This window comes from Eutrigla gurnardus (assembly GCF_963514095.1).
Source record: "Eutrigla gurnardus genome assembly, chromosome: 1".
Lineage (NCBI taxonomy): Eukaryota > Metazoa > Chordata > Actinopteri > Perciformes > Triglidae > Eutrigla > Eutrigla gurnardus.
This window is the reverse complement of record NC_139915.1, coordinates 31,290,319-31,315,890: the sequence shown is the minus strand read 5'-3', so window position 1 is coordinate 31,315,890 and position 25,572 is coordinate 31,290,319. Positions and strand designations below refer to the sequence as shown.

The window sequence follows — 25,572 nt, the reverse complement described above, 5'->3', positions numbered from 1 at the left end:
GACATGGAGGTTGAAAAAAAACAACCTCCATCACTGTAAACATGTTGATGAATTGGTCACAGGTCTGATTTAGTAAAAAATAATAATAAAAAGGGGAGGCTCAAAGAGGAAGACACTGCAAAATAGCTGAGGGATTTCTGTGTTCCTGCGTCGCCGCCTCGTGATTCATCACTGCGTCTTTTGTTTGTTTCTCTGAAGCAATCAGAAGGTAAAACGAGTTCACGGTTCAGTGATGTATAAATCAGATGCACAGTAGCGGGGTGTAATGTACAGATGGCAGGCGTTAATGTGCAGTTAGGCCGGACTGGAGAGCGGGGATTGTTGTCTAGTACATTATGGTGAGTGCTGCAAAAAAGTGTATCAATAGTGCCACCACATGGAAAGGCCTGAAAGATTCTAATGGTTCACTGCAAGCCCTTAAAACACACTCGTTAGATTTAAAGCAGCAGAAATAGACAACGGGATGTAGGAAGTGTGATGAACAGATTAACAGAGGAGGCAGACCACCAAATGCATGAACAAATCCGCTTTATATATTAAATTCAAAATCTTAGCAGCAGGCAATATGAACATCAAGAAACAGAAGTGCAATCAGGTCAATAATAGGAGGACAACTTGGCATTGTGAAAGTTATACTTTGGCTAAAAAACAGCATAATGACGTTGAAAATACAGATTCAATGTTTTTTTTTTTTGTCTAGCTCTTGGAAGCGCTCCGTCACAGGGCTTCAGTGTCTTGGCCATATATGGCGTCCGCCAAAATATATATTTTAAAGTCTGCCTCCGTCACGCGGCGGACATCTGCTGGTCTCCAAACCCGGGTCGCAAGGGGAAGCCAAATAGGTCAAACGTGTCACGAGGAGCGATGCTCTTGAGGGGAGCTCATCTGGTGCTCCTCCTCAGGCTCTCCACGGTCTGCAGGAAGGAGCGCAGGGCTTGGTCCTCCTCCAGGGAGGAGCAGTCCTCCTCCTCCGCCTCCTCGATGATGCCACACTGCACGCAGCGGAGGCGGGGCTCGCGCCGCCCGGCCCTGCAGACGCACGCCGCCGCCGCCGCCAGAGACTGGGGGAACTCCTCCATCACCAAAGGCAGGAGATGGGCAGGGAGAGTGTCCACGCTGGTCGCCATGGTGACCTGGGGCTCTGAGGTAGATGCAATGAAAGGAGATGGGATTTCACGCCTTTCTTTTTTGTTTGTTTTAAAAAATTGTGGCTGTATCTGACCGGCTGTTTCCACAAGTTTTGGTCGAGATGATTTTGTTCTTTAAAAAAAAAAAAAATTAAATATAATTCTCAGGAAGCGAGAGCTGTTTAATATTCAGTCCTGAGGGTTCTGCTTGATGAGTGATGATTTCAGAGATCCTGTTTTGCTCTTCGCTCTGCTGTGAAATCACAGAGTGTGTGTTTGTGTGAGAGAGAGAGAGTCTGAGCAAGCTGTGGACTCTGAGCACGGCTGAGCTCCTCTTATATACATCTCTGCATCCCACTCCTTTCTTCCTTTGGGCATCCCTCCACACACACACACACATTAACACACACACACACACACACAGCTCCTCTCCCCTCCTACATTCTCAGCGATGACACATTTCCGCAGCTTCCATACTAGTGCACCGGAATAATCTCCCAGAAACTGTTGGCATGGGAACGGGACGGCGATGTTTGGGAGGGAAGAGAGGCAGCAACACATTTTTTTGATGTGGACTGTGAAAACGACGAGGAACGGTGAAGTTCAACGGAGCTGAACGGCTGCGACAGGACGGAACATGTGTATATAATGCTCTTTTATAGAAGAGTTTATGGACTTTCTACAGTCAAATGTTCTTTTTAGATGTGACATCTGACTCCAAACTTATTTCATTTTAAAAACGCAAGAAGAAAACTGTTCTTCTCAGCTAAAGTGTGTTTCCTCCGTGCTCTAAATCTCACAGCCGTGTGATCCGACGCACAAATGAACAGACATGTGAAACGGTTATTTAGAGTCGGTGTTTATTGACAGCTGGAAGAACAAAATGCTTTCAACCCAAACAGGAATCAGAATATTCACCCAACGTCTAACCCTTGAGGAGAACAGAAGTGTGAGTGAAATGTTGCATACAAATGAGGATGATAGAACTTAAAGCTGTCATCAACCAGACAAAAACCAGAGAAACGACTACGACTACTCTATGTTCAAAAGGATTCTTCACACAATCAATGGTTTGTCTCGTATGTACATTTGGCTTGGTTTCACATTTTAGGAAATCCAACAATCCAGGTGAAGAGATCAGAGGTCATCATACAGGGATCACATGTATTTGGAGAGAATAAGCCGAACAATGGCGTCAGTCATAGAGAAGAATTTGAAAATCAAATATGTTTGTAAGCAAAAAACTGATTTCCATATTCAACGAAAAACACTCTCCCTCTGTGCTGGTTATTAATCTTCAGAGCACCCTCTTTAATTTGTCAAATTAAATGAGGTTTTGGTTCAATTAAACACCATCACATCAATACTGTAGAGGAATTAAAAAAAAAAAAAAAAAGCAAACAAGCCATCCCTCAGTAGTTTGACTCCGAGTCATCGTGAGAATTTTGAAACTTCTGATATAAAATGGGGGGTAAAAAAACACAAACATGGAGCTATTAATGTCACAAAATCCCATTTTGCGGCTTTTAAATCTTAATGAATCGTTGTTTAAGTGCTCTGGGAAGCGTCAACAGAAAGTTAGTACCACCTCCAGTGTTCTACTAAAACAGCTTTAATACACGAGAGCCTCAAACGTAGACACAAACATCAACCTCTCACCCAAACCATCCACACATCCCCCCCTCATCACCGCGGCTTGATGTTCAATCATCTTTTGCAGACAGATGGAGAGTTTTTGGGGAATTGTTTTTTTTTTTTCCCGCATTAGCGTCCCATTAAAGCCGATCACTCGATGACTGGGAGTATCAGAGGGGAGGGAGGGGGGACTGAGATGTTGCCCAGAAACTGTCACATTTCCCTTTTCTTGGTCCGTGATGACGGTCGTCAAAAAACGCAGCCGGTCCCCTCCGTCTGGTGCCGCCGCTGTCGCCGCCGCCGCTGCTGCTGCTGCTCCTGGCGGCCGGGGCGGCAAATCCATCTAACCCTGCTTCTGCTTCTTAAGGTAACGAGCGCGCTGGGACATACCCATCCCCATCAAATAGCTGCTGAGGATCTTGGCAGGGAGCAGAGCTGTAGTCGCCCAGCCCTGCAGAGTGGGAAATAACATGGTCAGCTGGTGGCATTTACAAATAACAGATTAGCATTCATTATTAATTTGCAGCCCGCAGAAGCAACAACAAATGAAAACGCTGTTCCAGCCCGAGTCTCTACGGCACATCGTACATATAGATCAACAAACTTAAATATCTGTTCCAGCTTTTAGTGTTTTTTCAAAATCTTCCTTCTGTCTCCGTTATCAAAAGCTGTAAAAACAATCCCTTCGTTTTTGTTGCAACAACATTATAGTTCATTTTACAATAAGGTCAACTTATCTTACTGGACAAATTCCCCCAATTTTTTTTTATCATTTATTTTGTATTAATAGGCCGTTTGAATTACAGCAATAAAAATCTTTATAGCTTTAGCCACGATGTCGGTTAACTCGGCTTTAACTCAACAGCTTCCCAGACAACAGTGCGGCTGTTTAAACAGTTGATTTGGTTCTGAAAAAGGAACCCCCTACTGTTTTTAATCCTCTTAGTAAGTAAGTAGCAGTTTTATGAAGCATCATAAATGGTTCTTTCATTGACTTACCGTATCCAATTAATTACAATACAGATTTCCTCTTAAATTGAATAATTGCTTTTAATTTATCATGTGAATTTTACTTTAAAAGCTAAAAAAAAAGTGTTATTTTTTATATTAATTCTGTATAATAATGGATAATGAATGATGGACGTGGTTGAGTGTTGTGATTCTGCGTAAGCGAGCCCTCCATTTCCTTTAATGACGGCGTGTTGCTGGTATTGTTTTGACCTTGTGACTCCGAGTGTGTGTCGTCATGGGAAACGGTAGTCATGGAGACGCATCACAGAGGCCGGTGTTTTTAACGGCTTTCCGTGGGCAGACTGTCACCACAATAGTATTGCAACCGTGCATGATGGGAAACTTTACTGGTTGAGATAAAAAAAGTTTTGATCGAAGAGGGGTGTGGTCTGAACAAGAGGGGTGTGGTCTGTACAAGAGGGGTGTGGTCTGAACAAGAGGGGTGTGGTCTGAACAAGAGGGGTATAGTCTGAACAAGAGGGGTGTGGTCTGAACAAGAGGGGTGTGGTCTGAACAAGAGGGGTGTGGTCTGAACAAGAGGGGTGTGGTCTGAACAAGAGGGGTATAGTCTGAACAAGAGGGGTGTGGTCTGAACAAGAGGGGTGTGGTCTGAACAAGAGGGGTGTGGTCTGAACAAGAGGGGTGTGGTCTGAACAAGAGGGGTATAGTCTGAACAAGAGGGGTGTGGTCTGAACAAGAGGGGAGTGGTCTGGACAAGAGGGGTGTGGTCTGAACAAGAGGGGTGTGGTCTAAACAAGAGCGGCGGAAGTAAAGGGGGAGGAAGTGGGGAAAGAGGCCATTGGTCCCCGCCACTTCACACTGAGGTCAGAGGTCTTCAACGTTTTCAGGTCAAGGACCTCCAAGGCCTATAGAGACCCGGTGGAGGGACCCCCTTATTACATATCATATAAAATTGTGTTCCTTATTAAACTGGGCCAATAATAATGTGTAGTGCAGCCTATAGTGCCAGGTATAACAGTACTTTGTGATTATGTATGTATACAATGCTAAGCCATTAAAATAATAATTGTTGATGGATTCATATATTTATAGAACACATTTTAATTCTATATTGGCATTTCTACACCACAATTTCGCTACATATCATTTAACAAATAGGAACATTTGCTTATTATAAGTCGTATTCATGTATTTTTGGACATTTGTCGGTGACCCGCTGTAGTAGCTCCGCCCTACGTCGTATTTGGGGACAGAAACGCTGTACTACTGTAGCAGGAACTACCAAAAAGGCTTTAGTGGGAGATGCATGGGGTCTGAGCATGGGTGCCGGAAGTGTGGGGTAGGAAGTTGGGAAGGGCCCGTCACTTTCCACCCCTTTGGCGGCCCCGGTATTATAACTACTATTATGTAGGCTGTAGATTGCAGCCTTTACGGAAGTCTAAATTACACAGCGGTGACTGTGGATTATAAACGGGGAGACGGGGCAGTGCTGGAACACTGAAGGGGACGGAGGATTATCACATTATCAGAGCAGACGCTACTTAATCGCCAGCTTGGTGCTTTGGTGAAATATAAAAAAGGGGGCGGTGACGGGAGAGCCGTGTGTGTGTGTGTGTGTTTGTGTGTGTGTGTGAGAGTCTACCTTAATCTGCAAAAATAACTGTTGACTGCACAGAATCAACAAAAGGATCGCTCACGCCAATGATTTATTGACCACCGACATACTGGACGGCCTCGTTATTTATATGCATATCAATAAAATAAGATCATTAATATTCAGGTCACTGCGGTTCTACAGCAGCCGACGCACTGTGGGACTCTGCGGAGACTTACAGTATCATTTCCCATCCTGTTGCCATGACAGACGTCGACTACCGGAGAGAAACCAGTTGTTTGAATTGGCGAGGAGTTTTACTGCCATTCAGATTCAGACACATTTCAATTGTTCGTTATGTAAGTGGACTGCAATGTGTGGAGGAGGCCTGCGGGGGGGTTTGAGTTCCAACTGGCTGAAGCACTTTCAGTCCTTTTAAGTGCTCGGTTCAGAGACGGGCGTGCTTTGTGTGGAAAATCCCAAAGTAAAAGATCTGAAAAGCACACAAGGCCACGTGTTTATACAGCACAAAGCCAGACTCACCATGACGGCATGCGGCAGGTAGCCATTAGTCTGCGTCTGCAGCCCCACGGTGTTGAGCTCGGCCGCAACGTAGCGCTTCGGAGTGGGCTTGTCGAACGTAGCCCGGCGGATGTTGCTCAGCTTGGTCGCGACAAAAAATGGCAGAACACTCTGAGGGAGAAAATAATACGTAGGTGAACGTGTGGGCTTTCACAGCTTGGTAAAGTAGTGACACGGTGTTCCTTTTTAATACGAATTTTGCTTCAAATTGTTAGAATTTTACCTGGATGATGATGCCTTTGCTCTTGTATTCAGCTTGCAGTCCTCGTGAAAAGAAGTCCACGAATGCCTATAATTAGATAAAGGCATGTCATTAAAGCCCAGTATGAAAAAGATGTCACCAAATGTTAAAAAAAAAAAAACAGCAGTAGGGTAGAAAGCACAAGAACATATTCAGTCCAAAATATGCGGTGTAAAAATGAGCCGAGAGGAAATATGCGAGTTCAGGTAAAATGTGCTTTTTCAATGTTAATGGCAGCTGTAATGAACTGAGATGATGGTTAAATTGAGCATTAAACTAAGAGATTCACCCCGGATGGATTTTAGGTGCATTTTTTTTAAACCTGCTTTGCTGACACCAGGATTTAGTGGATATAAAAGCGACCTAGAATTTAGACACCGGCAAATTAATCAGCTAAAAAGTGTGAAAAAGGGATGTTTTTAACTAACGAACACACACGAGACGACCATATGCTCCTGTAAACACGTTTAATTGGTACAATACCTCGGGACCCGAGTTAGTCACTCGCTTATTTATATTCAACAATTAAAAACGGCAAATACGGAAAAGAACCGTCCCCGACTTTATACACACACAAGGCTGAACTAACATCCATCATCATCAGAGGAGGAAGGTAGTTACGGCGGCCCTAGTGCACCCTGGGAACTAGTTCACTAGTTAACGGAACACAATTAGTCATAGTCCTGTCACATGATCAAATCCTTAGAACATAAAATAAGGAATGGTTCATATAATTGCATTTGCTTTTACAGATTTTGTACAATAAGCATATTATTTCCATTTCAATTAAACTGAATTCTTATTTGAACAAAGGCTTGATGACGAGATGGAAATATGAAAATCATCACAAGGGCCTGCTCTTTGTTCTTCTCCCCGTCCCTGAACATCATCACTAGATGCATCGTCAATTAATAACATGAGAACACATAGATGTATTTTTATGCCACAGCGTAAACAGCTGATGATGCTGCGGTGCATGTATAGTAACGTTACCTTGGAGGCGGAGTAGATGGTGAGCAGAGGAACGGGGAACATCCCGCTGGCAGACGAGATGTTGAGGATCGCTCCCTTCTTCCTACAAACAGGAAAATGAGCAAAAGCTCTTTAACACTGGCAAGAAATGTAAAGAATGAGCCAACAGCCTGAGATCTATCCCAGTGGAGGACATGGAACTGTGTGTCCCGCTCTGGTTCTACATCAAAGACGGGGTGGTAGATATTGATAAGATCAAAGATACGGAAAGATCAATATTTAAATATTTACGACTTTGCATCGACAACTTGGCAGGTGGTGCTTTCATACAATATTTAATCTGGAGGTATGCGTTGGGAAATCATGTTGTATGAGGATATGATGACTTTATTTCACAAAAATGATCAGAAACTTGATAAATAAATCAGCTGCAATGCAGACGTCAAGATATGATCTATCACATAAGAATATCAGGAGAAAAGATGGTGCAGTATGAAACGTTTATATTCCCATGACAATTAAAATGTGGAAGTCAAATGTGAAAATATGTGATTGCTGCATCTTTGGGTTTTTTTTCACTTATCTGGTCAGCTGACTCTTTATGTGCTGCTATGACTTATGGTTTAAGTCACAATTATTATTTTAGTTTTGTCAAAATCAATATCAAACGACGGTAAATGAAAACCACATAGGATCAAGTTTTTGTTTTTCTTACTTATTTACACATATAAGGAGTTGAAACGTGAGATTTAAAGACAGATATGAGAGCAGTTTCCATTTCCTCACCCAACTCATGGCAAGAAAATGCAAAAGCATATTCAACCAAAATGTAAAACGACTTCTTCAGCCGTTTCCAACAGTTAATATTTGCATTAAACACAATTGTTCACATTCAAAAATGGAAAATAAATAAATAACTGCTTTAGACGGCACATCTTTATAAAACGATGACATGTTCATATCAGACAAACGTACCTCTCCGCCATTCCAGGCAAAACAAGACGAGTCATCTGTTTAACAGAGAGAGAGGGCGAGAGAGAGAGAGAAGGTGACTAGTGTGAAAGGCAAAGTGAAAGCTCAGACACGACAACAACAAAACAAAAAAAACAGGTCTGCTAAAGTGTGTGTGGGTGGCGGACAAGTGTGTGGAGGTGTGCATCTGCATCTTTTAAAAAGGTGTGTGTGGGATGTGTGTGTGGAGAGGTGGTCGGAAGACTAAAAGAGAGAGCCAATGATAACGATAGCAGAGGGAGCCGTTTAAAGAGGTGCTGAATGACATAAATTAAAGTGGAAAGAGAGTGGGTGGACTTTAGCTGTTGCTCTGGGAACTGTCGAACATGGAGAAGGGGAAGAGAAGTGACTTACTTTATGTATTTGTGCTGTGTGTGTGTGTCTGTGTGTGTGTGTGTGTGTGTGTGTGTGTCTCGTTCTCCTTCCACGGATCATTTGCCCGCCGCTAAGGCACCTTCTTTTCAGGACCTGCCAGGCATCATAACAACGTCGGCAGATCCGAGAGGCACATCGGTGCCAGAAAACTGGAGGCCTCCGACGGTCCACCAGCAAGAGTCTGCTAGTCAGACTTCCTGCCTCGCAGGGGGGTCCAATCCACAACGGCGTGGTAACCGAGTCCCACGCTCGCTGGGATGTTGCGGATCGCCAGCCTGTGGCCTGTAACGCTCCTCGACGCATTTCTTTTACTCATCTCCCACAGCTGCAGTTTCCTCGCCTTTTAGTGTGCAATGAAGAAGGGGATCTCACGATAGTTCCCGACCCGGGTGCAGCTGGTCGGGTAGAGGAAACCATGGCAGATCCCATATGGCAGAGACGAACCGCCACAGCTGGACCTCGTGGAGATGGGCCAGTGACTTCTTGAAAAGAAAGGCTGCCCCCTGCAGGGCGCTAGAGCCCCTCTACTGCCGTTACCCGGGTAGATGGTGTGGAGAGAGAGGCTCACATCCCAAGTCATCTGTTGTGTTAACCTTGGTGAAGCGCCTTTTTTGAAGGGAATCAGACCTGCTGATTCTGGAAACCTGCCGTTAGTTATCTCAGAGGTCCTCGTTTTACTCTCTCAGAACAGCGCTCCGCCTAGTCCTGACAACAGCTAGAGTGAAGCATCTGCTATGGTTGCAGGGCTGTTATACATTGCGGACGTGAAAGAGGCCCTTAACTACGTAACTAAGGCTCTCAAACCATCAACTATCCACGTAGACGAACTTTATTCCTCAAAAAGGTATTCAGACATACCAAACATCGACATTAAGGAGTGGCTCAGAGGAAGAGCGAGTCCTCCAATCACAAGATCGGCAGGTTCAAATCCGATGCCGAAGTGTCCTTGGGTAAGATTATCTATGAGTGCATTCGACCTCAGCATCCTGTACTTCTATTAGAGAGGATGGATGCACAGTAACTTTACAGCAATAGTCTTAAAAAATAACTTGAGTAGAGTTTCTCTTGAAGGGTCATCTCTTCTGCCTCATCACAGAGACAGAAAAGCGTCCCACCGACTCCCACTTTGTCTCAGCTTGTTGTACTCGCCAGCAACATGCAGAGGCATCAGCTGCTCATTCATCACAGAGGGCACTCGCCAGGCGTGGCTCTGTCAAAACAGCTTTTATCCCACTGGCCGACATGTGCAGCGAGAGCGGCGCTCCGAGAGAGCTTTCATCCTCGTCCACGGCCTTCCTCGGAGGGGACGACAGCCGTAGACACGTTTCTAAGTGATTTATCGAAAGTCTTCCCGACTCATTCGGTGTTCAACGTGCTAGGTGGGCAGATGAAGCGTGGCCCCGATTGGGCCGCTTTTATGCACATGCCTAACGGTGCACCTCTAATCTGATCTGCACGGGGACCAATATGATGCATAATTTTCCGTCACACTCTGTTTGGAGACTGCAACATTATTTCCTCCACACGGGGCCGACGTGGTGTTAATCGTCTTGCCTTACTATAACAGCTCTTAGAGGGCAACGCCTAAACGGAAGGTAACATTAGTTACATATGGTAACTACAGATTCTATGAGGCATGGCCCTTTTAGAGCTGTGGGCCCATCTGGCTCCACCTACGCCAGCTGAAGAAATGCTAATTTAAACCGGGAGAAGAGCTGTTGTACATCACGGATGTGAAAGAGGCCTTTGCAAGGCAAGAGCATGTAAAAAACGCCCAATTACGACAGCCATAGAGTCATAAACTGGAGTTACAATACATAACTAAGAATCTCAAACTATCCACAAACTTAATTCCTCAAAAAGGTATCCCAGATAACAAACACTGACATTTAAGGGCAGCTGTGGCTCCAATCAGAGGATCGTTGGTTTGAATCTGATGCCGAAGTGATACTGAAGATATCGGCAAGATACCCCCGAATGGTGTGTGAATGGAGACTGAATGTAGCGTAAAGGCCTTGAGTCGTCGAAATGACAAGAAAAGTGCTTTATAGTTCCGTTTATGTGTTAATATAGACTGAACCACTTACTTATATAGAGAGAAAGAGTATATGGGAACAGTTTCAGTTTTCAAGGACAAAAAAAAAAGGTAAAACTAGTAGAAGACTATCAGTAAATACCAACTTAAAGGGTAAATTCTTATGCATTAGAAGGTTGTACTTGTCTCCTCTTGGACGTTTAAAGGTCCTTATTTACTTGGATCAAAAGGTCTGTTTTCATATAATCCCACTCACCTGGCACACCGACGTTATGTTAATGTTGACCATGTTGTCAATGAACTGAAATAAGAAGAAGAAGAAGAGCATTAGTAGAACTCTGGGTCTGTGTTGGTAATCATTGAACTTGATCAGATGTGCATAATTATAAAAAAATAATGCGTCTTTTCCTAATGTGATATAATGATTTATACATCCATGGTACATATAATAATAATTCTAATAATAATAATAATGAACCTTTTACTTACTGTGTTGAGATTGGGGACGTTGAGGAAGAATTCAGGATAAGTATAAGATATCCCAACATTGTTCACTGTAGACGAGAGGTAAACAACATTAACAGTGTTAACTAACTACCACACACTGTTACACCGATGGATGAAGAGGAAGGTTGCATTGCTGTAGTTCAGCGTGTTGTTCATCTTTCCGATCTAAGGAGGGCAGCAGAGAGCTAAAGAAGCCAGGATAAATTAACCTTCATGATCACATGAAACACTTCCATTTAACATAATCCCTGACGTCTGTCGGTCTTGTTTCACAGTGAATCTGCCTCTCACATCACCAACAAGTCAATTCTAGGAAAAGTGAGAGGAGTGAGCCTCACCCAGTACTCCGATCTCCAGTCCTGCGAGTCCACGTTCGATCTTGGAGTAGATATCTACAGCGCTGAAGTCCGCAGCGATGGTTTTGGTCTCCACACCGCATTTGCTCGCTGAGGGCAGGAAACATTTTAATTTTCAATGTTACCTGTGGAAAGCACTGACAAATGACCAACTTTCTCACAAATAGTCGCTTGGAAAAAGGGGGAGAGAAATAATTAAACCCTGAAATAATCCTTCTTCATCAATGAGGATATCCCTCCCTTAAGAGGGAGCTTTCATTAAATTGGACGATTCACTTTCGGCTCCAGCAAGAGGCTTTAAAGTCCTGCTGAATCTCCACTCAAGGAAAGCATAACACGCAATTCAATGCAATATCATTTAGTCGGAGTCGCTCGGCCCCATCGGACTGTTTTCACGCGGTTTGCAATATGGATGCAACGCTCCGTGTTTGGGGATGAATGGGGCTGAAATGCAGCATGGATCATTAAGAGCGAACTCCACTCTCGCTGCTGTCATACTTAACACATGAACTGCATCAGTCTTGTGCCGTCGGACCACAGGTCCTGTTGATTTCCCTCGACGGCAAAAGTGTGGAATTACTTAGACTGATGGATTAAACAGAGTAGCATTGAGCTACATATTGTATTTCACCATTAATTATATGCTACTCGTCTGCAAAAATCTTCACTTTCCATCCATTTTTTCCCCCACGTCTGACAACATTTATACACTGCGTGTGATTTAATCAAATGTATATATTGAATAAATATTCACACGGCTCACCGATCGCCTTGGAGACGTCATCCAGCCTCTCCTGAGAGCGGCTGATCAGCACCATGGCGAAGCCTCGGCGGGCGAGCTGCAGACACAAACACATGTCAACAGATTGTAGATAATAAAGTGGAAACAAAGGAACATTAAATCATTCATAAAAAGTGTTCAGTCAGTAGTTCTGTAAGTATATGATTTATAACCATAATCTCAGCTTCAAACAGGTTGACTTTTGGAAGATTCTGGCTTCTGCCTAAACTTTGTGTATCCGCCACGAGTTCAAGCTCAATCGCAGAAGATTGCAGAAGGTGAAGAGTCACAAGCATCCGTCTGCGCCAGCAAGGGCATTCGACAGGTTTACCGCGGGGTCACGAGAGGTCACGGGCAAGGCCGAGAGGGTGGATCCGACCAATCGGTGAGGGCCGTGTCAATCATCTGATGGTACGTTCTCGCTCAGGAAGGCTCCTCGCCGAGCCGCCGCCTGGTAGGTTTGCGTTATGCAGCCAAACTGAGTTATTAATTATTATTATTATTAGTGGGTCGGTCAGGCCTCCTGGTTACGTAACATTTCTAAACTTTGAAATGAAGGGGACATGTCACACTTTCAGCTTCATATTTGTACTTTAGGTTTCTACCAGGACATTACATTTACATGCTTGAATGTTCTACACATTACATTTTTGTCTATTTAAGCTACAAAAAAACAAAAAAGCTTGCGAGAAAAACACCTTCGCAAAGGTAGTTCTCATGTCTTGAGCAGAGATACTCATGGTGGCAGCGGCGGCCTACTCTAATGATGTGACCGCCGCATGTATGTGCACAAACAGAAGCCTAAATATTCACACTCAAGTCAATAAACCTGCAAGCAATGACCCGAATACACAAACACACATTACATGCACACATTACATGTAGCCTTCAAGTTTACAGAAGGAAGGATTGCAGCAACAAAACTGTATCTCCGAGCACACCTCATTGAATTATTTAATATTCCTCATGCTGTTTGACAGAGAGAGAAAGTCTCTCCACCTCTTGTATCGGTTCGGAGTCGGAGGAATCTTACCTCCTCTGCATAAGCTTTCCCAATCCCATCTGTGGCTCCGGTCACAACTAAAAACAAGGGGACAAAAGGACAGACAGAGTGTGAATAGGCAGGACAAAAGTAGAGAATATTCTAAATCTCTAAAGGCTAGACGGGCTTCTTCACGTTCACTGGAAAATTCACAGCAGTAATAATGATACGTTTATTTGATAAAGCACCTTTTAGTCACAAAGTGCTTCGCATGATGCAAATTGTTGCAAACAGTAGAATCCAAACAGTAAAATGAGCAGGCAAATAATAAATACCACTTGAAATACGAAAATGTAAAGAAATTCATTCATTCATTGATCATTCATACACAGCTCTACAACAGGAGGAAAAATATAGACCCTAAATTAGATCAAAACCTCTTGTTGGACATCTATTTCCAGGATCAAACCACGGGTATTAATCTGCTGCTAGACCCGCCTCCACTCTAGACTCATAGTGCAGGAAGAAAGCAAGCAAGGCCACCGGCGTATATGAACAGACAAAGAGTGCCCCCCCCAGGAACCTCAGCACCACAGACAACACCATAAAAGATGTCAGTTATGGAACCGTTTGATTGAGGAGTGATCCCTGGAAAGTGAAGAATAAAAATGAATTGGCTTTCAAGGGTAAAGGGCTGGATGTCAGTGTAGATATATGCAGCGCAGGACGAGGTAAATAAGGAGGACAAAAGAGGAGAGGGGAAAGTTAGCTCCTCTCTGTCCTCGGTGGCAGTCGAGCGAACGGATGCCCTGGAACTGCCTGGCACAAACAGCAGCAACAGCAGCAGCGGCGGCCTATTTTTAGCATTTCTCCATCTTTCACAAGGAACTATTCATCACACCTCTGGCTAAATATAACAAAAAGTGGATGGGAGTGGGATGGAGAGGCAGGACGCTACGACGTGTCCCCGTGTAACCCCGGATTAAAGAATATTCATTCTTGTGCACATTTATGGATGCTTCTTCAACTTCCTATGTGTCAATAGTGTGTCATTATTCTTATTTCATGTTATATCATTCCTTTTTACGATGTGGCTTAGACCTACTTGTGAGAGTGAAGTGCACTTAAGATGGGACTATTGGTGGTTTAGGTCAAACCACATCAGTCTGGCTGGGTGCACAGAGCAGCGCAGCCTCTAGGGGCCGCTAGCGGGGCTTTTAGATTCTTTATGCTCATTAACTAAACGCAAGGTGCCCCAACAAAAGTTGAGTCTCTATTCAAGACAAACAGTCTGAACTCAACGAAAGATGAGAGGACGAAGGGAAAAACATCTATTGGTTTGGTTGCAGTCAAAGGTTTTGAGATATTTGGAAAACAATTCATGGTTTTTGCCCTTTTTAACACAAACCAGTGTCTTCCTGAATGCATCCTGTTGCAAGAAAACATTTTTTGTCAAAAGACTGTGGGTTTTCTTTTTGGTAGGAGCCTTCTGTGTTGGCAACCCCACTTAGTCACTGCAGTGTGGTCTCATTAAGATGAATAAAACCAATAAGTGCTTTTTGTCTCTGTGATTTTATTATTTTTAATTAAATGCACCAATTAAACATGTTATGTCTCTCTCAACAACTCAGGTTATCTGCCAATCTATCAGCATTGATTCTTTTAATATTTTCACCTTTTTTATTTGACATGTATACGCATTTAATAGACGTATCATGATTAATATTATTATTTTTCATGAAATGCCGTTTGTGCAGTGTCCTTTTAAGCATCCTTGTGTCCTTTTAAGCATCCTTCCATGCACCCTCGGATGCGGCCACGTCCCCTTCGTCTGCTCTTCCTAAGTACAGATGATGCCGAGGTGCCGAGCATCCTCTCGGGCTGCGGCGGAGCCAAACAGAAGGGAGTGGGGGAGCAAAGAGGAGAGAAAGTGACAAACACGAACATGGGGGAACCTGGGGGCAACTAAAAATAGCAAGGAGGGGGAGGAGGGGGGAGCGATGCGGAGTCTGCAGGCACGACGACGAGGGGAACATAGGGCGGGCTATTTTTAGTTGTTTTAAGAATGAACTGTTTCGCAGTTGGAACAGAGAGAGAAAAAAAAAAGCTTTTTACAGCCGAGTGCATGTTCCCTTCACTCAAATAAAACAAGGTCTATTTTAGGAAATGCTGTCTTGGGCAAAATGTAGGTTAGACTGGCGAGGTGCTCTAATGATGGCGCTACTATGTGTCACTATTTGGGTCTTGGGTTTGATAGCCGGCGTCATTTTGTTTGTTGGAAGCTTGTGGTACTCAAATATAAGACAATGTCCTGCTCTGCTCCCAGAATCACTTTATTTCATGCAGAAATAATTAAGTATTTAAAAATAATGAAATGCAATTGAAATTTTCATGGGATGATAACATCTCAGAAATAAAATCACAACAACAACATTAATGATAATGGTTGAAAAAGTGTTAATTATCATCAGGAATGGATAAAGTGGTGGCTGAATGCACGTCCCATGAAGTCCATTTATTCCTGATTAAAAGGACATTATGCCACTTGAACCAGGGTCACCTGCCAGAAAATATATAAATTAACATAATTCATTTATATATTTAAGCATTTTGCTACAAAAAATCCAAAGTGAGTGTTTACTAATACCTGGAACAATCATCACCATCCCCTAAAGTGTTCCCATGTTGAGTATTAGGGTTTAGCTCTGGGTAATTATCCACGGTGTGTTTTCATTTTCTGCTATTTTATCCCATAAAAAAGGATTTTCACCAACAACAACTCAACAATCAAACTAACAAAAATGGTTTCCTACCGTATCTGTTGGATATGCAATAATGTCGGAGCCTCGCTATGATGGAGAGATGCAATTTTGTGCCTCCGACAGACTCTGTTCTGCATTCATATGTGTACAGTTTAGATTTAGAATGTATATTTGAGGAGACGGCATGATGATTTATTTATATAGTTTAATATATAAGTATTCATATAGTTTATTATATAAGACCCGACACAATTGTAGGAATAACAAATGTCCCCTTTTTATCTACATTATAATATCGTAAATAATTGAAGCATTGTCTCGGATAGCAAGAGGCTATTATACTGGGATACCATTACAATGGTGCCTTGTTCCACTGCCCCATCTCTCTCTCTCTCTCTCTCACTCACACACACACACACACACACACACACACACACAAGCTCAAGAAAGTGAGACGTGGGGACCAGTGAACCCGAATCCCGGGTCCCATTTGTGAATGGCTCCAGCCCCGTTACATAATCAGGCCGTCCTCTCGATCACGTCAAACAAAGTTTGTGAATGAGAGCGGCGGCGGCGGAGGCCAACGGGCTCCTTGGCCTCATTGCATATTCTGAATCATTTTGCATGTGTAGCCCTGATCCAAAAATAAAATCCCTGTGTGACGCGGTTCCATTTTTAGCCGCACACGAAAAAAAGATCCGAGGCAACTTCGGCACGCACCCTCAAACATTTGGGTTTCTCTGGCAGACTGATGTGACTGCACGGATTGGAAAAAATAAATAACCGCTCAGCTTATTAGCTATAATAATACAAAATAAATCCACATTTAAAATGATTTAGCACGGGGAAATACATACTGCAAATGCATGAGATATTCAATCTAAGAAAAATCTGGTTCTCTGCTTTTTGCATCATGATGTGAACCTTGAACAGCAAACAACAAAGCGATGCCGGCAGTCTGTTCAAACTTCAAGGCTCAGTCAGCAGGCTGGCCGGACAGATGGACAGCATTCAGTCTGATGTGATAATCCTCTCCAGCCTTAATCCCATGACAAGATTTACTACACTTTACACCAGATGACAAACGGGGCTGATCATTCCCTGCCCATTCTTTTTACGTCCTGTGAAACGCTGCAGACTGCTGCTGGGACAGAGAAGCCCAGAGTGTGTAACAAATATGTGCTGCAACAAAAAAAGTCTATCAGGAGACTTTACAATCACCAGTGTGAGACACGAAGCAGACGAGGTCAAATTATTATGCAATCTGTGTGACGGCACGGAGCTGCTCGCGTGTTCGTGTGACGTTCAAAGAACAAGACGTGAAAATGACTTCATTAAAGAAAACGTGTGCGCTTGTAATACCTATAAAATAATACCTAATCTGATACAATAGCTCTGCCATAAAGTGGACTTTTACCAAGTTCAAAATTTAAACTTCATGTTTATTTCCAAGGTCATACATTCAGGTGGTGTTATTACAGACTGGACAGCATTATATTTTGTCTTTAGACATTTAAAATATTAGAAAATCCTCTCAATATAATGCAGTTCCACATATATATTGTGAGAAAATAGTTATTAATCATGTTGCTCTGCTGTTCCTGTGTATATATATTTACATAGCTGGAACAATTTCCTAACTGTAGTTTCTCTGGAAGTTTGTCCAAAGGCTGGCACGCCTCCATAGATCAATGCTCTTATCTACAGCTGATAGTAGTCTGAAAGGGCCAAAGATTTGCTGGTACATGAGAAACGATGCAAGTTAAAGACTCATGTTGATTGCTACTGGTTTCTGTCACTAAAAATGATTTAAACAAAGACACTAAATCAAAGTATTTCTGCCAAAACGTCAACTGGAGGCAGAGATGCAACCATACATTTCAGCCAGTAGAGGGCAGTGAACAGTGCTAACGCCTGTTACTCTTTCAGAGAAGGATTTTCTGTGACAGAAACAATAGTGTAGTTTTGTTTTCTTGTATATTATATTTTGGATTTATGTTTAGAGATAGAATGGCAACCACAAGACACATGTATGAATTTTTTCATCCTAATAAAACATAATAATAACTGAGAGAATCTAATAACTATTATCTATTTTTCTGGTATGACATATTTCATATCCCACTTGGTTTGAATGAAATATATATAAAAATAACGAAATAATAATGTCGTTATCCTCTCCATACGGTCTCTCTCACCTGCCCATTTGCCCAGCTTGGTGGGTGACACCAGCCGCCCGTTGCCCAGCACCCACACCCGGATCCCGGACAGCAGCCGGCAGCCGGAGCACACAGACAGCCAGGCCGCGGTCAGAGCGCCGAGCCAGAACAGCGGCGCCTCCAGGGCCCGCAGCACTGCTTCCCCTCCGGACGACATACCCGCTCACCTCTGATATCCCCCGTTAGCAGTAACGTCGGTTTATAACCCCGGTGTCACTTTAGTAAGAGGTGTTCAAAGTGCAAAAGGCGTCCGACTGGAGAAAACCAAAAGGATGAGAAAGCTACTTCCGCGTTGGACGCTTCCGCATCAGGAAGCTTTGGCTCTCTCTGATTGGCCGGTTTTCTTCTTCGTTGCCTGTTTCGAAAAACACATTGAGATTTACTGCCACCTGGTGTTGTTTCTATCCAGAGCCCGCCCCACGATATAAATAAATAAAAGGTATGTCATGTGTCATTTTCTGAGCAATTTTATGCTTTTCTTATCACTTTTCTCTTCTTACGCAATAAGCCGAGCTTTATTTTTACTTTAACAAAAACGATGCTATCAATCTTTTGTTGTATCAGGTTTGATCGTGAGGTTTGAAGCTTTATTTATTTAAAGAAAATGTAACAGCAAAAATCAGATATGAAATCCCAGCCGTTCATGATTATGGATATTATGTATCTGTAATAATGTTTTATACCTAAAAGCCAGGGCCCTGTGTTTTAGTGGATTCTGTTTTTGCTCTCATGGAAACTGACGGATTAAACTGATTATATTGCAACCAGCTTGCTTTCCTTCTTGTTTTATCGGTTTGATATATTGAAGAAATGCTGAAATGTGCTTTTTTTTTTAGCAATCATAAGAAATATTCATAAAATATCCAGATATTATTGTGACAAACAATGAACACACACAAAAACTCACGGTATGTTTTGTACACCGTATTCCCTCTGAGAATTTGTAAGAATTATTTTGTATTTTAACATAAAGAGCCCAAATGTGGGTCCGAGCCCTGACACACATTTATTTATTTTCACTTATTTTCCAAACATGTATCAAGTTGTTTATCCTTGAATGGATCTTTCGTCTAATTTTTACTTTATAGAAGTTACAAGACATAATTTAATCTAACATAGTACACACACACACACACACACAGAGAGAGAGAGAGAGAGAGAGAGAGAGAGAGAGAGAGAGAGAGAGAGAGAGTACACAATTCAGCCAAGTGGAGCAGACAGCAGTGGTCCATAATGTGAGAGTGAGCGTTACATAAGAGCATTGCATCTAAAAATAGAAATGCAGCAATGGTAAACAGGAGTCTAAACTGCCGGCTCTAAGCTTTCAAAGGAACCTGAATGAAATTTAGATTAAAGCTCCATCTCGGACACAAATGGACCAGCTGCTGATCATCACCACGGGAGCCTGCGGGCGAGTGGGCCCCGTGTCCGAGCGGGAGTGAGGGTGACCGAGAAATTGATCGAGCGTGTGACTTAAAGAAAACATATCAAAAACAGCTGCTGAATATGTGTTTTTTTTTAAAGTATATGGACTTCTTTTAATCCCACAACATGGCACACTTCAGCTAGAAATCCAGCCTCATGTGTTGATGCACAAATCTTTATCATTATGTCATTGATTTTGTTTATTATTGAGAATGGATCTTGTTAAAAAAGAGACGTTAAATTAGAGATTTATACAGCTTTGTGCATCGAGAACGACGTGTGAAAACACACACATACAGGAAGAACACCACATTCATAGAGCGATGGTTTTAGAGAATATTCTTATTATAAACTGTTCTTTGTGGATTTTATAGGACAATTTACATGTTGTTTAATTTCATCTTCACAACGCTTTTATCAATATTTATTCCCACATGTTATTTTACAACACATCACAAACACAGATTACAAGTTTCTTTTCTACACATGGAACACGTTATTTACTAAAACAAGACAAGCAAATAACGAGGACACGCAACAGAGGATTTCACACTCATTTTATTGGGAAGCCGTCATCATTAATAAAACATTTATATTTCAACATATGGTACCTTCTGAAACAAAACAACACACACAGTTATACATTCAGCATTTACATTGTAAATGTGTTCAAAAACAGAGAAAATGAGCACATTCAGTCGTAAATCTGGACATCATTCAGGTTAGATTTCTTTAAAAAATATATATATTTTATTGAAGTTGTTCATACAGTCACTATTATGACATAATTGAGCAAAAAAAGGAGAAAGGAGATGACAAAATAAGACTAAATTATTATAAAATTATGTTAAATTAATTTGTACAAACAGGGAAAGAACATAAGAAGATAGTATAGTGAAGTTTAAGCTACAAGAAGGTGTACGTTGCGCACACACACACACACACACACAAACACACACACACACACACACACACACACACGAAAACCAGGATGCAGGTTCTGAACACGCATTGGGAAAAAGACCACAAATCAATTATTTGGGGGGAAATAGGGAGGCGAGCTTAATGTCATATTTCTAGGTGTTTCATATTTTTGATAAATCTGCATTTGGAGCCTGAACAACTAAAGTGTGTGATTGTTTTTCAGTTGAAGACAGTTGAATATTTCCTTCCTTCACCTGCAAAGAGTGAGGAGAAACGGCTGCAGATCTCCACTGAATCAGCGTTTAAGGGTCCGACTGCTCGTCTGAAAACTACAAACCATTTAAGATCCATGTAACGTTTTATCACTTTTACATTTCCACTTCATAGAAACGCAGATACAGAATGTGTGGATTCTGGAGAAACTTCACATCAGCGTCATGATAATTGTGAGCTGCCTCAAATGTTTTCACATGGAGGGCAGACATGTCATTTAATATCGAACATAGAGTTTTAAGGATACGTCTCTTTCTAACTTCTCTCTCTCTCTCTCTCACACACACACACACACACACACACACACACACACACACACACACACACACACACACACACACACACACACACCTGCAAGAGTAACACTGACATGGATGCACTCTATCTCTATACACATCTTGTTCTATGGCTTTCAAATCAAGAAGTAACCATGATCACCACGGCAAAATAACAAGAACAAATTCTAATAAATCAAGGGACAAAGTCTAAAGGGAAACTAATGTGTTTAATATAAAGCGTTTGCATTTTACAGTAACGTTACTTCTTTCACACTCACGCAAGAAAATACAAGAAATCATTAAAAAAAAACAAATAATCTTCTGATTTTCAGGACGAGGACAAATATTATGAGGTGATGATGGAATGATGAAATGATGTGAGCCGGTAAGAAAAATAAAACACACGCCCAACATCTTTATGCCCTGGACCTGAACCTGCTTGTAAATAAAATGTCAAATGTTTTATGATTTCTGTTATTGGATTGGTCAAAGACTTTTTTTGTTTTAAATCAACCTTTTCACTGCTTCTATGTAAAGTTTCCGTCACAGAAACAGACGTCCTGCCGAGCGGCCGGTGTGTTCTGTCTAATTGTGATTGCTTCTCCTTTAAGCGGGTGAGCTGATTAAAAAGACGACCTGGAGGGGAAATCACAGGGAGGGCGAGGTTTAAACACATTCACACTCTCCCAAAGCAGGACCTCCCCTACTCCGGGAGCTGAGAGGGGTCTGCTTAGTGCTCGTGAGACCCCAGCACCCGATCCGAATCCAGATCTCCTGTTAGAGGTGACCCTCTTTAAAATACGTGCAAAGCTGAAGGGATCTGTCATTCAAGTGAGATTATAAAAATGAGCACATCTGTAAAAACGCCTAAAGAAAGTGTCATTTATGGGGTTTCAGGTTTTCTGAGGTGGAGATTTTGACCAAACATTCTCACGTTGCCGTTCAAATGAGTGACGCCAGTGTTTTCACATTAAAACATTATGCATGTCTTGTTTATTTTGTGATAAATCAGTTCATTGCCTTTTCCAGGATTAAAGCAAATAGTAAATGTAAAGAACGTCAGAGTTTAATGAATGAGACGATGGTTCCCACATTTTAGGGGTTCCTTTGTGAGTCTCATTTCCAGGTCTACGGATGTTTGATATGTTGTGTTGGAGCAATTTTCTCCCTGTTTTCATGCTGAACAGAAAGCAACTATTGTGATCTGGGCTCATCTTTAGTTTGCAATATGACGTATGTTTGTGATTGCAGATGATCAAAAATCAAATGAACTTCCACTCTCGTGTAACGATGAGATGAAGACAGTGAAAGAAGTGCACGTGTGTTTTATCAGTAAAACTATGGTTTCCTTCCCTTCTAGAGTTTTCCCCTCTGTGGATTCCTGCTGACCTCACTGAGGTCCGGTCGCTGCTGCTGCTGCTGCTGCCGTCTCTCAGGGTGTGTGACGTGGGCGACCTGCCAGTTCAAAAGGCATAAAAAATAAAGGATTGTATGAAAACGCAGAAGCAAATATATCATTAAGATACAGAAAACTGCTCCTGATCCAGGAGGGAAGCTGATGTGGGGTTGCTTTGGTTTATGGTGAGTGTCATGTAGCACAGAAAGCAGAGGACAACAAAACACCTATATGTGGATGTAGTTAAGCGTAGATTGGGTATTAGGAAGGAGAAAAAAAGTGAAATAATCAAAGTGCAAGAAATTTGGAAACTGACGCAGGTGCAACTCAGGTTCCTGCAGTCAAATCATTCCTAGTGCGTCATTTCCTGTTTGTCAAAACCTCAGAATCCTGACTTAAGGTCAATTTTAAATCAAGCAAAAGGAAAGTCCACACAGCTGATGTTTAGTCAGCAGAAATGTGAGAATAACTCAAATAAAAGCTTCTCATAAGGAACATGCATTCTCATCTGCAAACAACCCACTTCATTTTAAAGAACAAAACCCCGAACATGAACCGATAAGTCTCTCCCAGAGGCCAACACATGACTGTGAAGCAAATCTGATGTGGGATAATGAATCAATAAAAACAGTTTTTTTTTTCTTTATTATAAACGCAACATTTCTATTTCTTCAAACACGTTTTTTATAGCACAACAGAAAGCAACATAATGCATAATTAGGCACAAGCGTGGATGGGTGCTGTGGGAGGCTGGGAGGTGCGTTCAGGGGTGCGAGACGACAACCCTCGTCTTTGCATCCTCCCTGCTGACCTGTGCCCCCCCCCCCCCCCCCGCGCCATTCCGCGCGCCTCGCAGCCGGAGAGATAACGGCGAGAGAGCACCGGTCGTCCGAGTCCTAGACCTCGGTGCTACAACAGATCACCGAGGAGGGGGGGGGGGGTTCTTCTCGGTCCCGACAGCATGAAACGAGCGTCGCTCACATCCTCCACGAATGCTTTTTGGGGTAAGGGCTTCCCAGATTCATGTACGCACAGCAAGCCCAGACCGCAAAAAGATTCGTGACGGACAACTGCTACAGCTGCCAACATCCCAAATCCACTCCGGCTCCTCGGTGGGTGGGGGGGAGATGGGAAGGGGGTGGGAGGTAGAGGGGGGGGGGGTCTTCATCCTCAAAGTGCTCTCAGATTCCAAACATTGTGCAAGGAGGGCGTCTTTTAAAATGATTTTTACGCGCACTACGCGTGTCAAGACGCCGCCACCGAAAGTGAAACCCGCAGGTTTTTTGTTGTGTTGGCGTCGCTCTCGCAGCAACACGCAGGCTTGTTATTAAAAAAGAGCGGCGGCGCGGAGGAGAGGCGGCGTCTCGTCGCCGTGCCGGACTTTCACACGCAGCGGAGGGGATGGACGCGCTTTCATTGGACGGGGAGGACCCGCCGTCCGCCAATAGCGACGCGGAGGAAAAGAGCACCTAAGCAGGAGGCCAAAGCACCTGACAGCCCCCCCCCCTCCCCTCCCTAAACATTCACTATGGACACCAGTGCGACATTAAACTAAACAATAACCAACAACACGTGAAAATGCACAACAGCACCGACATGTGATGTGCGTTTGCCCCGTGTGGGTCCTTTTTTTCTAGAAATAAAAATAAAAAATAAAAACACTCGTTGGAAAAAGCCTCCGTGTTTCATGAATAGTAAAGTTTGCTTTATTTGCAAAGGGTTAATTCGGCTCCGGTCGTCCAAGCTTGGCCGAGGCAGGGGCCCCACCCTCGCTCCGTTTTCATTGGGCCGTCCAGCCTCTCGTTCCGTGGACGCGTCTTCCCAGCCGGTCACGATTCCCCCCCACCCCCCTCCCCTTCTCTCCCCCACCCCTCCCCACCCCATCTGTCTCGAGCGCACCGGAGCCAGACGCCACTGACGCAGCACGCGCCTTACTCACTTTTAGCAGTCACGACTCGAGACTCTTCGCGCAACAAAAGGAGGGAGAAAAAAAAGAAAAGAAGAAGAAGAAGCCCCTGCGAACAAGGGATGGGATCGTAAAAGGTACAGAGCGCTGCGTGTCGGAGGGCGGCGAGCTGCTCGGGATTCTCCGTGGAGCTTTGCACGTCGGACGTGGCTAAAGGTTGAAAAGAGCGAGCACATAAAACCCTCACAGCTTCAACCGGGTGCGTGAAAGTTAGGAGAAATGCCCACGGTGTGTGTGTGTGTGTGTGTGTGTGTGTGTGTGTGTGTGTGTGTGTGTTTAGGAAGGATGCTCCGTGTAAGTAAAGAGGTCTGAAAGCACTTCAGCACCACAGCCGAGGGGACAGCTCCCCACTCACTCTCTGGATGATCTTCAAAAAATCACCAGAGAAAAGGAGATGATGCTGATGGTGATCATCATCTACACACCACACACACCCTTTTTAATCACAGCTGAGGGTGATTCCCGTGTAGCTGCACACACACACACACACACACACACACACACACACACACACACACACACACACACACACACACACACACTGCTCTCACATCCCTTCGAGCATGGTGCAAAAAAAAAAGAAAAAAGAAAAAAGAGAAATCCACACAAAAAAACACAAATCGTCACATCGCCTCCTTCCTCCCCCATCATCATCATCATCATCCCGCCTTAATCAAACATTTTGCAGTGAATGAGAAGCGTGCACACACAGCAGAGCCTTAAAGGAAGGGATAAAGAAACAGGTGCAGCAGCGAGAGGAATGGTCGCACAACTCACCATTGTAGCAGCAGCAGCGGCAGCAGCAGAGCCTCCTTCAAACAAGAGAAGAAAAAGTAGCACCAAATAAAAAGCAACAAAAGCCATAAAATAACGCTGTGGCTTTCCGCTTGTTCAAACTGTGCACACACTGTACTCTTCAATGGTGTGCCTTTTATAGGAGTGATGCCCCCTATCTATTTCTGGATCACGATCCAACCCCGTTTCTATTTTTAGCCCGCGCGTGATGAAAAAAGAAAAGCTCGCAGAGGTTCCTTGGAGGAATTTCGAGCGTGCGGCGTTTGCGAGCTGGCGCGAGCTCCCGCGTTTTCCCCTCCCCTCCTCCTCCTCCTCCCTGCGCGAGGGATGCGCGTGCGCGCACGGCGGCATTTGCCTTAATGAC

General features: G+C 43.3%; 1 protein-coding gene and 1 long non-coding RNA gene across 2 annotated transcripts; both read right to left on the bottom strand.

The window, feature by feature from the left end:
* Positions 1 to 1,975: 1,975 nt before the first annotated feature.
* On the bottom strand, positions 1,976 to 18,460 carry hsd17b12b (hydroxysteroid (17-beta) dehydrogenase 12b). Its single transcript, XM_084014137.1, has 11 exons — positions 18,131 to 18,460; positions 13,222 to 13,268; positions 12,171 to 12,246; positions 11,390 to 11,497; positions 11,034 to 11,098; positions 10,801 to 10,845; positions 8,099 to 8,133; positions 7,145 to 7,226; positions 6,134 to 6,199; positions 5,872 to 6,021; positions 1,976 to 3,213 (listed from the first exon to the last, which is right to left on the bottom strand). Exons 1-11 carry the CDS (start codon positions 18,306 to 18,308, stop codon positions 3,106 to 3,108), a joined length of 960 nt encoding a protein of 319 aa, XP_083870263.1. The 5' UTR covers positions 18,309 to 18,460; the 3' UTR covers positions 1,976 to 3,105.
* Positions 18,461 to 20,863: 2,403 nt separating this feature from the next.
* LOC311017959 lies at positions 20,864 to 25,572 on the bottom strand. The gene is made up of 3 exons (XR_014597669.1): positions 25,191 to 25,572; positions 21,093 to 22,506; positions 20,864 to 21,032 (listed from the first exon to the last, which is right to left on the bottom strand). It is a non-coding gene; the product is annotated as an uncharacterized lncRNA (long non-coding RNA).

Excerpts from the sequence above, each read along its gene's own strand:
- hsd17b12b (XM_084014137.1), bottom strand. The coding sequence starts at position 18,308 with ATGTCGTCCGGAGGGGAAGCAGTGCTGCGGGCCCTGGAGGCGCCGCTG. Across the intron at positions 11,498-12,170 it reads TGACGTCTCCAAGGCGATCG|CGAGCAAATGCGGTGTGGAG; the intron begins GTGAGCCGTGTG and ends TCCTGCCCTCAG. Across the intron at positions 3,214-5,871 it reads ACCTGCCGCATGCCGTCATG|GGCTGGGCGACTACAGCTCT; the intron begins GTGAGTCTGGCT and ends CCCACTCTGCAG.